Source organism: Copadichromis virginalis, linkage group LG14, assembly GCF_057382275.1.
Source record: "Copadichromis virginalis isolate Kocher_CV1m ecotype Utaka linkage group LG14, C_Virginalis_male_GT1.1, whole genome shotgun sequence".
Lineage (NCBI taxonomy): Eukaryota > Metazoa > Chordata > Actinopteri > Cichliformes > Cichlidae > Copadichromis > Copadichromis virginalis.
The window spans coordinates 28,849,678-28,861,728 of record NC_140631.1 but is presented as its reverse complement, the minus strand read 5'-3'; the positions used below and the strand labels follow the sequence as shown (position 1 = coordinate 28,861,728).

General features: G+C 40.0%; 1 protein-coding gene across 1 annotated transcript; it reads left to right on the top strand.

Annotated features, from left to right (window-relative positions):
- Positions 1-7,885: 7,885 nt before the first annotated feature.
- LOC146694204 (extracellular calcium-sensing receptor-like) lies at positions 7,886-11,462 on the top strand. Its single transcript, XM_085478707.1, has 8 exons — positions 7,886-7,914; positions 8,289-8,583; positions 8,675-8,964; positions 9,142-9,437; positions 9,651-9,856; positions 9,999-10,220; positions 10,310-10,433; positions 10,558-11,462. The coding sequence occupies exons 1-8, from the start codon at positions 7,886-7,888 to the stop codon at positions 11,460-11,462; spliced, it is 2,367 nt and encodes a 788-aa protein (XP_085334833.1).
- Positions 11,463-12,051: the final 589 nt, after the last annotated feature.

The window sequence follows — 12,051 nt, the reverse complement described above, 5'->3', positions numbered from 1 at the left end:
AGGTTTTGCACTTAAAATGGCAACAGTAGTTTCAAAATATACACCTTCAACACAATCAGCAAATCACTTGATTTTCAGTTTTAAGTGAAATCAAATATTTACGTTAAGATTTTCAAAATGTCAATTTTTGAAACATTTACTATTTTTCAATGCAATTGATTAAGGTCAATTTTTTTTCAAGGCACAAAAATAAAAGTCACATTTCATGATAACAGTATCTTGTTCTGAGTCCTTTTTTTTAAGTTGTTTGATATTGTTTGAACCATCCCTCTGCAGATGATCAGTTAGCTGTTTTGCAACTACTCTTTTAAGAATTTTTTCGATAAAACGGAGGTTAGCCCATAATTAGCTAAGACAGCTGGATCAAGTGAACATCATATCAAGCAAGCCCTGAGTAAATGTGATTATACCATCTGTACATTTGTCAAATCTGGGAAGGCACCTAAAGAATGCTCCAGGCAAAACAGGAGAGATGAAGGACAACTGCTACATAAGTGAAAACCCCTAAGTGCCAGGAGATTTGCCATGATTTATACATCGGGGAAATCAGACATCCTCTGGTTAAGCGGATGGCACAACACTGAAGAGCTACTTTTAATGATGAGAATTTTCACATCCTGGATAGGGAAGAACGCTGTTGGAGCGAGGAGTCAAGGAGGCCATTTATGCAAAAAGGGAAAGAGCATCTCTGAATTGAGGAGAAGGCCCAAGTTTACATTTTTCACCATCTTACAATGCTGCAATTGCAACCATTCCCCAACTCATTAGTGGGGAGTGGTCATTACCATTTGCATATTAATGATCAAGAAACTGATGTCACAGTCCTTAGCTTCGGTAACATCTGCCTCTCTGACATCAAGTTAAGGGAGTCCAGCTCTATCCCCACAACAGTACTGGCCTTTTGGATCAGTTTACTGAGTCTGTTGGCATCTGCGATTCCTCAACCTGCTGCCCCAGCATGCAACAGCATGGCACTGGCCACAACAAACTCATAAAGCATCCTGAGCATTGCCAACACATGTTAAAAGACCTTAGCCACCTCAGAAAATAGAGACGACTCTGGCCCTCCTGTAGCATGTAGTGGTAGTTTTTAACCCAGTCTAGTTTATTGTCAATCCCTTGTGATAACCCTGTGTTGCTGAAGAAAACGGAAATTTGAATTTCATTACACATATTTCTCTTTTAGCACTGCTAAAGGTCAGTTACACGTTCAGTACATACAGACTTAGGTGATGTAAAAGTATCTTTAGTACAATACTGAACCTGGTCATAAGTATTAGTTTATACAGTACAAGCCTACAACTATTCAGTTCAGTTAATTTTTATTTCAAACATATACATTCACCAACATTTTATAAAATCTTTCCATGGAGTTGTTTGAAAAGGAGTAGGCAGAAGTATATACTTATTTAGCCCTACCCCCTCAGGTTTACAGCCTCATCATCTAAATTTAATATCTAATATCTAATATCTAATATCTCTAATATCCTAAGAGACTGCGCATACCAGCTAGCTCCTGTGTTCACTGAGATATTCAACATCTCTTTATCTCAGTCGGTGATCCCCACATGCTTCAAAGAGTCCATCATTGTTCCTGTCCCGAAGAAACCCCACCCTGCTTCTCTCAATGACTATCGCCCTGTAGCCCTCACCTCAGTAGTGATGAAGTGTTTTGAACGCCTGGTCAGAGACTTCATCATTTCTTCACTACCAGACACACTGGACCCACTACAGTTCGCTTACCGTCCAAATCGTTCCACAGACGATGTCATCTCTCATCTCCTCCACACATCACTCACTCACTTGGACACTAGAAGGGGGAATTATGTTAAAATGCTCTTCATAGACTACAGCTCTGCATTTAACACCATAATTCCCTCCACACTCACCACCAAGCTGGAGCATCTGGGACTCAGCTTATCTATGTGTCAGTGGATCTCCAACTTCCTAACTGGCAGACCACAGGCAGTAAGGATGGGCGGACATGTCTCAGCCTCCACCACTCTCAGCACTGGAGCCCCCCAGGGGTGTGTTCTGAGCCCCCTGCTGTACTCTTTGTACACATATGACTGTGTGGCCACTACCAGCTCCACCACCATCATCAAGTTTGCTGACGACACCGTCGTGGTGGGCCTGATCTCTGATAACAACGAGACGGCCTACCTGAAGGAGATTAGGAATCTGGAGAACTGGAGGACAACCTCCTTCTAAACGTCAGTAAGACAAAGGAGTTGATAGTGGACTTCAGCACTAAGCAGGAGAGGAACTACCAGACCCCCGTCATCAACGAGTGCCCAGTGGAGAGAGTGGACAGCTTCAAATACCTCGGAGTTCACATCACGCAGGACCTGTCATGGTCCTGTCACATCAACACCGTGGTGAAAAAGGCCCGTCAGCGTCTCTACCACCTCAGACGCTTGAGAGACTTCCAACTGCCCTCCAAGGTGCTCAGGAACTTTTACTCGTGCACCATAGAGAGCATCCTGACGGGAAACATCTTAACCTGGTTTGGGAACAGCACCATGCAGGACAGACGAGCTCTACAGAGGGTTGTGCGATCAGCTGAGCGCACCATCCGCTCCGAGCTCCCTGACCTGCACTCAATCTACAGCAGGCGGTGCTGGACCAAGGCCAGGAAGATCGTGAAGGACCTCAGCCATTCCAACAACAGACTGTTCTCTCTGTTGAGGTCAGGAAAGCGATTCCACTCCCTGAAGACCAACACAGAGAGACTGAGGAGGAGCTTCTTCCCGCAGGCGATACGGTCTCTCAATCACACCACCACACAATACTGACCCACACATACAGTTCTTACACACACACTGGACATTCTGGACATTGTTTTCACTTCATCACTTAAATCACTTTAAGCATATTTGCACTGCAGAAGACATAATGTGGATTGCACAACACTGGACACTATATTCTTCATTTCCAGTTAATATTTGTACAGCTGCTGTTATTGTGTATATATTTATTTATATTTCTTCATACATTCTTATATAGTTCTATATTGTGTATTGTGTATTTTGTTGTACAGTTATTTTATTTTCAACTTCAATTTATATATTTTATCTTATTCTCCCAGTTAAATTTACCCTTCATTCTAATTTGTGTTGTACAGTTATTTCATTTTTAACCTTAATTTATATTTTATTCCTTCCTAGTAAAATGTACCCTTTTTAAATTTTCATATTTATTTCCCTTTTTAATTTTTCATATTTATTTCCTGTCTTATTCATAGCCTTTTCCTTTTTTGTTTTCTTTAGGTCACGAGCAGTTGTCCAAGCATTTCACTGCATATCGTACTGTGTATGACTGTGTACGTGACAAATAAAATTTGAATTTGAATTTGAATTTGAATTTGATCAACAAAAACGTATACAATGCCTTCAACTTAGAACATAACATCACAAAAAATATTTTCTCATGTTCAACTAAAACTATATTTAGATTTGCTAATTTGCTAATTTAGGAATGCTGCACCCCTGCTCATTTATTCGTAGTCCTACTTCTTGTAGCAATGTCACATTCTATAATATTACACATTATAATATTACACATCTGAAACACAAGCTGATACAAGAGCCTCTGTAACATTTTCATTCTATATATGAAGACTTTCATTCAGTATATTTGTGGTTAATTTCATATATTTCAGTTTCATTCAATATATTCAAGGTACATTCTATAAAACAAAGGGGGGTAAACGCACCACAGTTTTGAGCCGAACCAGACAGAGAAGCCGAACCAGACCCTCAAGCTGCTGGCCATCAAAGTTAGAGCTTTTTACCTTCCGAGGGAGTTCAGTTCAGTTCTCCTTTCAGTTGTTTACATCCCTCCAAATGCTGATAAAGCTACAGCTATGGATGAACTGTATGACGTCATTATTGGACTTGAGAACAAAAATTCTGAAGCTGTTTTTATTGTGCTGGGAGACTTCAACAGAGCCAACATAAAGAAAGTTGATGGCAGCTGATGGCAACATCAGTGAACTCACAGACTCTGTCACTGGATATATTGAAAAATGCATGGACGATATCATCACCAAAACCAAAGTCTGCAAATATCCAAATTAGAAACCCTGGGTAAATAAAGACATCCGTGTTAAGCTCAATGTGCCGACCTCTGTCTTTAACTCAGGGGATGCTGATGCATATAAAGCAGCCGGGTATGACCTTCAAAAGTCCATAAAAAAAGGCCAGAAAGGACTACAGGGACAAAGTGGAGTCCAGTTACCACAGCTTTGACACCAGGTGACTATGGAATGGACTGCGCTGCATCACTGACTACAAGAAGGAAAGCAGGCAGTGTTTAGCCCACCCCGTCTCTTGCTGATGAGGCAACAAAGAACACATCCTCTACCCTCAGGAAGACAGTGAGGCTGTAACTCTAACACTCAAAACAGAAGATGTGAGATGGTCTTTCAAAAAGGTCAATCCTCACAAAGCTCTGGGAGCAGACGACATCCCAGACCAGGTTCTCAGAGTGTGCACCAACAAGCTGTTCACCAATATCTTCAACCTCTCCCTGAGGCAGTCAGTGGTCCCCTGTCTGAATGACCACGGTCCTATTGCACTGACATCCGTCATCACGAAGTGCCTTGAGTGGCTAGTCATAGGTCACATCTGCTCCTCCCTCCCTGACATCTGGACCCTCTTCAGGGATCTGCCTATCGAACAAACAGAGCCACTGAGGATTCCATCTCCCTGACAATGCACACTGCCCTCACTCACCTGGAAAAAGGGAATACATATGCAAGAATGCTCTTCATCGACTACAGTTCAGCATTTAACGCCATCATCCCATCAAAACTTGCCTTGAAGCTCATTGACCTTGGGCTGGGAACACCAGTCTGCAGATGGATTCTGAACTTCCACACAAACAGGCCCCAGGTTGTGAGAGTTGGTAAGCACACCACCTCATCACTCATCCTAAACACAGGAATGCCATATGGATGTGTGCTTAGCCCCCTCCTATATTCCTTGTTCACGCATGACTGTGTTGCTAAACATAAGTCCAACACCATTATTAAGTGTGCAGATGACACAACCATCATAGGCCTCATCACAGACAATGACCTGTCTCTCGAAGTCAACAAAACAAGAGAAATGATAGTGGACTACCAGAAACGATCAGTCGGGGAACACGAGCCCATCCACATCAACGGTGTCATGGTCGAAAGGATAAGCAACTTCAAATTTCTTGGAGTCAACATCACCGAGGATCTCTCCTGGACCCTTCACACAGACACTGCAATCAGGAAAGCTTGCCAGCGATTCTACTTTCTGAGGAGGCAGTTTGGCCTGAATGCCAACATCACCTCAAATTTCTACAGGTGTGCGATCGAGAGCTTGCTAACGAGCTGCATTACAGTTTGGTATGGAAGCTGCTCTGCCAGCAGCCATAAATTACTACAGAGGGTGGTGAAAGCTGCAGAGCACATAACTGGCATGAGGCTTTCCTGCCATTCAGGACATTTATCTTCAACAGTGCCTCGGTAAAGCACACAGCATCATCAAGGACCACAGCCACCCAGCACATCAGCTGTTCTCCTTGTTACCGTCTGGCAGACGTTACAGGAGTCTGTCTGCTCGGACTACAAGACCCAACAACAGCTTTTACCATCAAGCCATTCGAAACCTCAATTACAACACTTAAACACACACACATCACACTTCACAGGATGCACACAGAAGCTGTGCTACAATTTCACAAGTTCATACTGCACTTTGCATTGGTCACTCCATTTTTAATAGTTTTTAAATAAAAATAAAAACTCTTACTCTGTGCAACAGTATACTAACTACCATATGTATATACAGTGGGGCAAAAAAGTATTTAGCCAGCCACCGATTGTGCAAGTTCCCCCACCTAAAATGATGACAGAGGTCAGTAATTTGCACCAGAGGTACACTGCAACTGTGAGAGACAGAATGTGAAAAAAAAAATCCATGAATCCACATGGTAGGATTTGTAAAGAATTTATTCGTAAATCAAGGTGGAAAATAAGTATTTGGTCAATAACAAAAATACAACTCAATACTTTGTAACGTAACCTTTGTTGGCAATAACAGAGGTCAAACGTTTACTATAGGTCTTTACCAGGTTTGCACACACAGTAGCTGGTATTTTGGCCCATTCCTCCATGCAGATCTTCTCGAGAGCAGTGATGTTTTGGGGCTGTCGCTGAGCAACACGGACTTTCAACTCCCGCCACAGATTTTCTATGGGGTTGAGGTCTGGAGACTGGCTAGGTCACTCCAGGACTTTCAAATGCTTCTTACGGAGCCACTCCTTTGTTGCCCGGGCGGTGTGTTTTGGATCATTGTCATGTTGGAAGACCCAGCCTCGTTTCATCTTCAAAGTTCTCACTGATGGAAGGAGGTTTTGGCTCGAAATCTCACGATACATGGCCCCATTCATTCTGTCCTTAACACGGATCAGTCGTCCTGTCCCCTTGGCAGAAAAACAGCCCCATAGCATGATGTTTCCACCCCCATGCTTCACAGTAGGTATGGTGTTCTTGGGATGCAACTCAGTATTCTTCTTCCTCCAAACACGACGAGTTGAGTTTATACCAAAAAGTTCTACTTTGGTTTCATCTGACCACATGACATTCTTACAGAAGACGTTACAGGTCTGTGATAGCCAGAGATTTTCCTTGTTTGAGGTGACCAAATACTTATTTTCCACCCTAATTTACGAATAAATTCTTTACAAATCCTACCATGTGAATTCATGGATTTTTTTTTCACATTCTGTCTCTCACAGTTGAAGTGTACCTCTGGTGCAAATTACTGACCTCTGTCATCATTTTAGTGGGGGAACTTGCACAATCGGTGGCTGACTAAATACTTTTTTGCCCCACTGTACATATGTAATATTTCTTACTGTATTATACTGCTGAGTGACATCTGAGTCTTCTGCTCGTCTAACTAACATATGACTTGCAAATAAAACTGAAACTGAACTGAAACTGATATATTCAAGTTTGTTCAATATATTCATATTTTTATTAATATATTAATTTCTGTAACTGTGAGACACCTGCTGCTGCCTATCTTGGCCAGGTCTCCCTTGAAAAAGAGGTTTTTAATCTCAATGGGATTTTCCTCGTTAAATAAAGGTTAATAAATAATGTATTCAGACTTTCATTCAAGTTTCATTCAATACATTCACAGTCTCTTTTCTATATTTGAGATTCATTTAATATATTTGAGGTTTATTTAAAATAGTTAAGGTTATACTTTAAGATAAAAAAAACTAAATACTTAATATAAAAATACTATCACATAATTATAATCTAACAGTAATAGTAATAGCTAGTAATGTAAGCACAATAATCAAATCCATTGGTTGTCTATTATTATTATTACTTTTGGTAATTACATTGACATTACTTGTTCTCACATAGTAATTTCATATTTGTTTCTACAATACCTTAAGTTTACATGATATTTTCAACACCTTAGATGTTGTAAAATATAGATCATAGAATATTATGACTTTCTCAAAGACCACTGTAACACCATGTCATGATGAACACGTAGCATAGCCTTTGAATAACTATATAAATGAGTGAAAACACACCCATAACAGATGCCTGACATCAGGCGGGATGGAGCTGTCAGCTGTATTTATTTGTCTGAAATTATATCTGTATTTAGTTGAGCTGAAATCAGCTCTTGCCCTAGATCTATCTCTAGATGATCTGGATCAAATGCCTACAGAGGCTCAGGATAGATCTGTGGCTTCTTCTGTGAAATGTAAGCTGCAGGGTAGCACTCGTATCCCTGCATTCTCAATGGATGGGGACTATGTTATTGGTGGTGTTTTCTCTATTCACTACTTCATGCAAACAGTAAACCATAACTACACTACCATGCCTGAGCCAGTAAGATGCAGTGGGAGGTCAGTAAGTGGAAGAACTGAATGACAAACCTGTATGATGTTCAATAGTGTTGTGGTCCTTTTGTGTAGTGCTAGGTAAAAAAAAAAAAAAAATTCATTTTGCAATGTATGCTAAATCCACAGTTTTAAAAATACAGATACTGACACTTTATTTTCTTCAAAACAAAAATTATACTGTGTTAACTCTTTTATGAATGCCTTGTTGCCTTGCTTTGAATTCAGTTACTGCTCTCGTGTGATGAATTTAACCCTTATATTTTATCCTCAAATGAATTGCAGTTAATAGTTCCCTACTGTCTTTTTTATGTTAAAGCTAAACTATCCTAAATCTATGTTGTGTAGATTCTAACAGGGAGTTGATGTTCTTTTTACAGCATTGATACCCGTGAGCTGCGCTTCTCACGAGCAATGGTTTTTGCCATTGAAGAGATTAACAACAGCACAGAGCTTCTGCCCGGGATAAGGCTCGGGTATCAGATCTTTGACTCATGTTCATCAGTGCCCGTGGCAGTGCATGTGGCATTTCAGTTGCTAAATAGCTTGGACACTGTGTTTTACACAGGTGGTAACTGCTTACAATCTGGTATGGTGATGACTATTGTTGGTGAGTCTGGGTCTACACCATCCATCAGCATGTCACGCATCCTTGGGTCTTTTAATATTCCTCAAGTAAATGGCAATCTTTGTATTTCTAATAAGCATGCAAATAAGTTTTGATTGTGCTGTCCTAAAAATAGTTTTGTTTCCTCTTTTGCTTTAGGTGAGCCATTATGCCACTTGCGCATGTTTGTCTGACAAGCAGCAGTACCCGAATTTTTTCAGAACAATCCCCAGTGATCATTTCCAAGCTGAAGCGCTAGCCAAGCTGGTAAAGCACTTTGGCTGGACTTGGATAGGTGCTGTTCGTTCGGATTCAGATTATGGAAATAGTGGCATGGCATCTTTTCTAGAAGCAGCACAAAAAGAGGGAATCTGTGTGGAATATTCTGTATCTTTCTATCGGACTCACCCACATAGCAGGATCCAAGAAGTAGCAAGTGTTATCCGCAGGTCTCTATATGACAGATTTTGCTTAGATTGAGATTTGCTTAAAGAAATCCATCCATCCATTAATTCTGCTTATTGTTTTATGTATTTATTTACTACTGTCATATAGCAAACTGAAACAATTAGATTAATTCTTGTAAAAAAGAAGACATTTCTAAATGTATTGCATTCTTTCTTAAGGTCTACAGCAGTGGTTATTGTGGCATTTGCAGCTCCTGGGGACATGAGGGTCCTGTTGGAGGAGCTTTCACATGAGCCTTTTCTACCTCGCCAGTGGATAGGCAGCGAGGCATGGGTAACGAACACAGAATTAATGAGGTACAGTTTCTGTGCTGGGGCCATTGGATTTGGGATTCAGAAGTCTGTAATCCCCGGTTTCAGAGATTTCCTGCTTAATTTGTCTCCCTCTCAAGTAGCTACATCCCCTATGCTTACTGAGTTCTGGGAGGAATCGTTCAACTGCAAAATGAAAAAAAGTGAGAAAATCCTTCTGATCTTTAGAAACTGTTGTTTTGCTCAAGTATAAGGTTAAATAATATTGAAACTTTATGTTCTGATCTCTGGGGTGAGGTTTAGGCACTCAGTTAATGTAGTGATTTTGTCCCATTTTAAAAATGGAAATGAAAATGTGTTAATGAAATTTTAAATCTTGCAGTGATGAAACATTCCCTGTGTCCTCTATTGTTTAGGTCCTGTTGTTGACAAGAAGATATGTGATGGAACTGAAGACATACAGAATCTTCAAATCCCGTATACTGACACATCTCAGCTCAGAATTACTAACATGGTGTACAAGGCTGTGTATGCAATAGCACATGCCATCCATAATACAGTGTGTCAGAGAACCAATGGCATAGCTAAGTGTGACAAACTAACCAAGTTAGAGTCCAAACAGGTCAGCTCAAATTAAATAATAATGCCAGTTTCTTTTTGTTTGTTTTTTACCACTAAGGTATTCTTCATGAAATCAAATACTAGTAGTTCTAAAATATTTCCATTTTTTTCTTCTTTCTTTTCTCTTGCTTTCTATCTTAAAGATTTTAGCAGAACTGAAGAAAGTAAATTTTTCCCGAAATGGTTATGGTGTGTCATTTAATGCTAATGGGGATCCTGTGGCGATTTACGAGTTGGTTAACTGGCAGAAGAGTGAAACTGGAAAAACAGAGTTGGTAACAGTAGGACTTTATGATGCATCACTGCCAGAGGGCCATGATTTCCAGATTAACCGGAACATAACCTGGATGGAGGATGGCACCCAAGTAATGAATCAAAAGACAAGAACCACACTGCACTTTGGAGGATTGCACATTTATATTTCCGTCTAGTGTTTTGGCTTTATCTCTCACAGGTGCCAGTGTCAGTGTGCAGTGCCAGTTGTCCTCCAGGAACTCGTAAAGTGCTGCAGAAAGGAAAACCCATCTGCTGCTATGACTGTATACTGTGTCCTGAAGGAGAGACTAGTAATACAACAGGTAAAATAAAATGATTTAACATATATTCAAAATTATTTTACTGTGCATAGGAGAGACATCGAAGGAATTATTGGTAGAAGTCATCTTTCCATCTCTCTTTATTTATTTACGTTTTTTAATTCAGATTCAACTGATTGTATACCCTGCCACAAGGAATTCTGGCCTAATGCAAAGAGAGACACTTGTATCCCTAAGCCTGTAGAATTTCTTTCCTTTCAAGACATCCTTGGAATCATCCTCGCTGCATTTTCAGTTCTGGGTGCTTGTCTGGCCATTATGACTGGGGCTGTATTCTTTCATAACAGGAAAACTCCAATTGTCCGAGCCAACAACTCTGAGCTGAGCTTCCTGCTGCTCATCTCACTGACTCTGTGTTTCTTATGTTCATTAACTTTCATTGGAGCACCATCAGAGTGGTCCTGCATGCTGCGTCACACTGCATTTGGGATCACCTTTGTACTCTGTATCTCCTGTGTACTTGGGAAAACTATAGTGGTTTTAATGGCTTTTAAAGCTACACTTCCAGGTAGCAATGTGATGAAATGGTTTGGTCCTCCACAGCAAAGAATAACTGTTGTGTCTTTCACCTTCATTCAAGTTTTAATATGTACTATTTGGTTGGTACTTAGCCCTCCATTCCCAATTAAAAATCTAACCGCATACAAGGAGAAAATCATACTGGAATGTGATTTAGGCTCTGCTGTAGGTTTCTGGGCTGTGCTCAGTTACATAGGCCTACTTGCTGCTTTTTGTTTTGTTTTAGCTGTCTTAGCCCGCAAATTACCTGATAATTTTAATGAAGCCAAGTTTATCACCTTCAGCATGTTGATATTCTGTGCAGTGTGGATCACCTTTATCCCAGCATATGTCAGCTCTCCTGGGAAATTCACTGTAGTTGTGGAGATTTTTGCCATTTTGGCCTCCAGCTTTGGACTAATAATGTGTATATTTGCTCCAAAGTGTTTCATCATACTGTTTAAGCCCGAGAAGAACACCAAAAAATATGTCATGAATAAAAATGTATCATAGGATTTAGAGGTTTCATACTTAATATGGCGATAAGAATTTCAAAACATACTTCTTCAACACAAGCTCTTGAATTTCAGTTTCAGCTCAAATCAAACACTTAATATGTGCTTTTTTAGTAATAATTTTCGAATGATTTAGTATCTTTCAATGTATTTGTGTGAGATTTATTTTTTTCAAGGCACAAAAATAAAATTCACATTTCATTATAACAATATCTTATTCTGAGTCCTGTTTTTGAGTTGTTCAATACAACCAATGGTAATTAAAAAGTTCCAAATGTAAATTTAATATCCTGTGTGTGCATATGTCTAGTACAAATTCCAAATGATATTAGGATTCATGCATTCGTCTGAATGTTACCCTGAAATGTGCCAGACACGTGAATGTTACATAGGTAAGCACACGGCAGTGATTTCTCATTGCAGAACAATGAAACCATCCCACCAGAAAACTGTTCAGAAGCGTTTTGAAAAACAGAATAAATTTTTTTACCTATCCTCCATAATTCCAGCATTCCAATTTGCTTGGTTAGCGGGTATGGCAATAGAAAAGGTGTGTAAATATTGAATTATAATGCTATCAACTGAAT

What these genes read in the sequence shown, in the direction of transcription:
- LOC146694204 (XM_085478707.1), top strand. Translation starts at nt 7,886, where the DNA reads ATGCCTGAGCCAGTAAGATGCAGTGGGAG. An exon ending in GTAGCAAGTGTTATCCGCAG is followed by an intron (nt 8,965 to 9,141) that starts GTCTCTATATGA and finishes TTCTTTCTTAAG; the next exon opens with GTCTACAGCAGTGGTTATTG. An exon ending in GGATGGAGGATGGCACCCAA is followed by an intron (nt 10,221 to 10,309) that starts GTAATGAATCAA and finishes TATCTCTCACAG; the next exon opens with GTGCCAGTGTCAGTGTGCAG.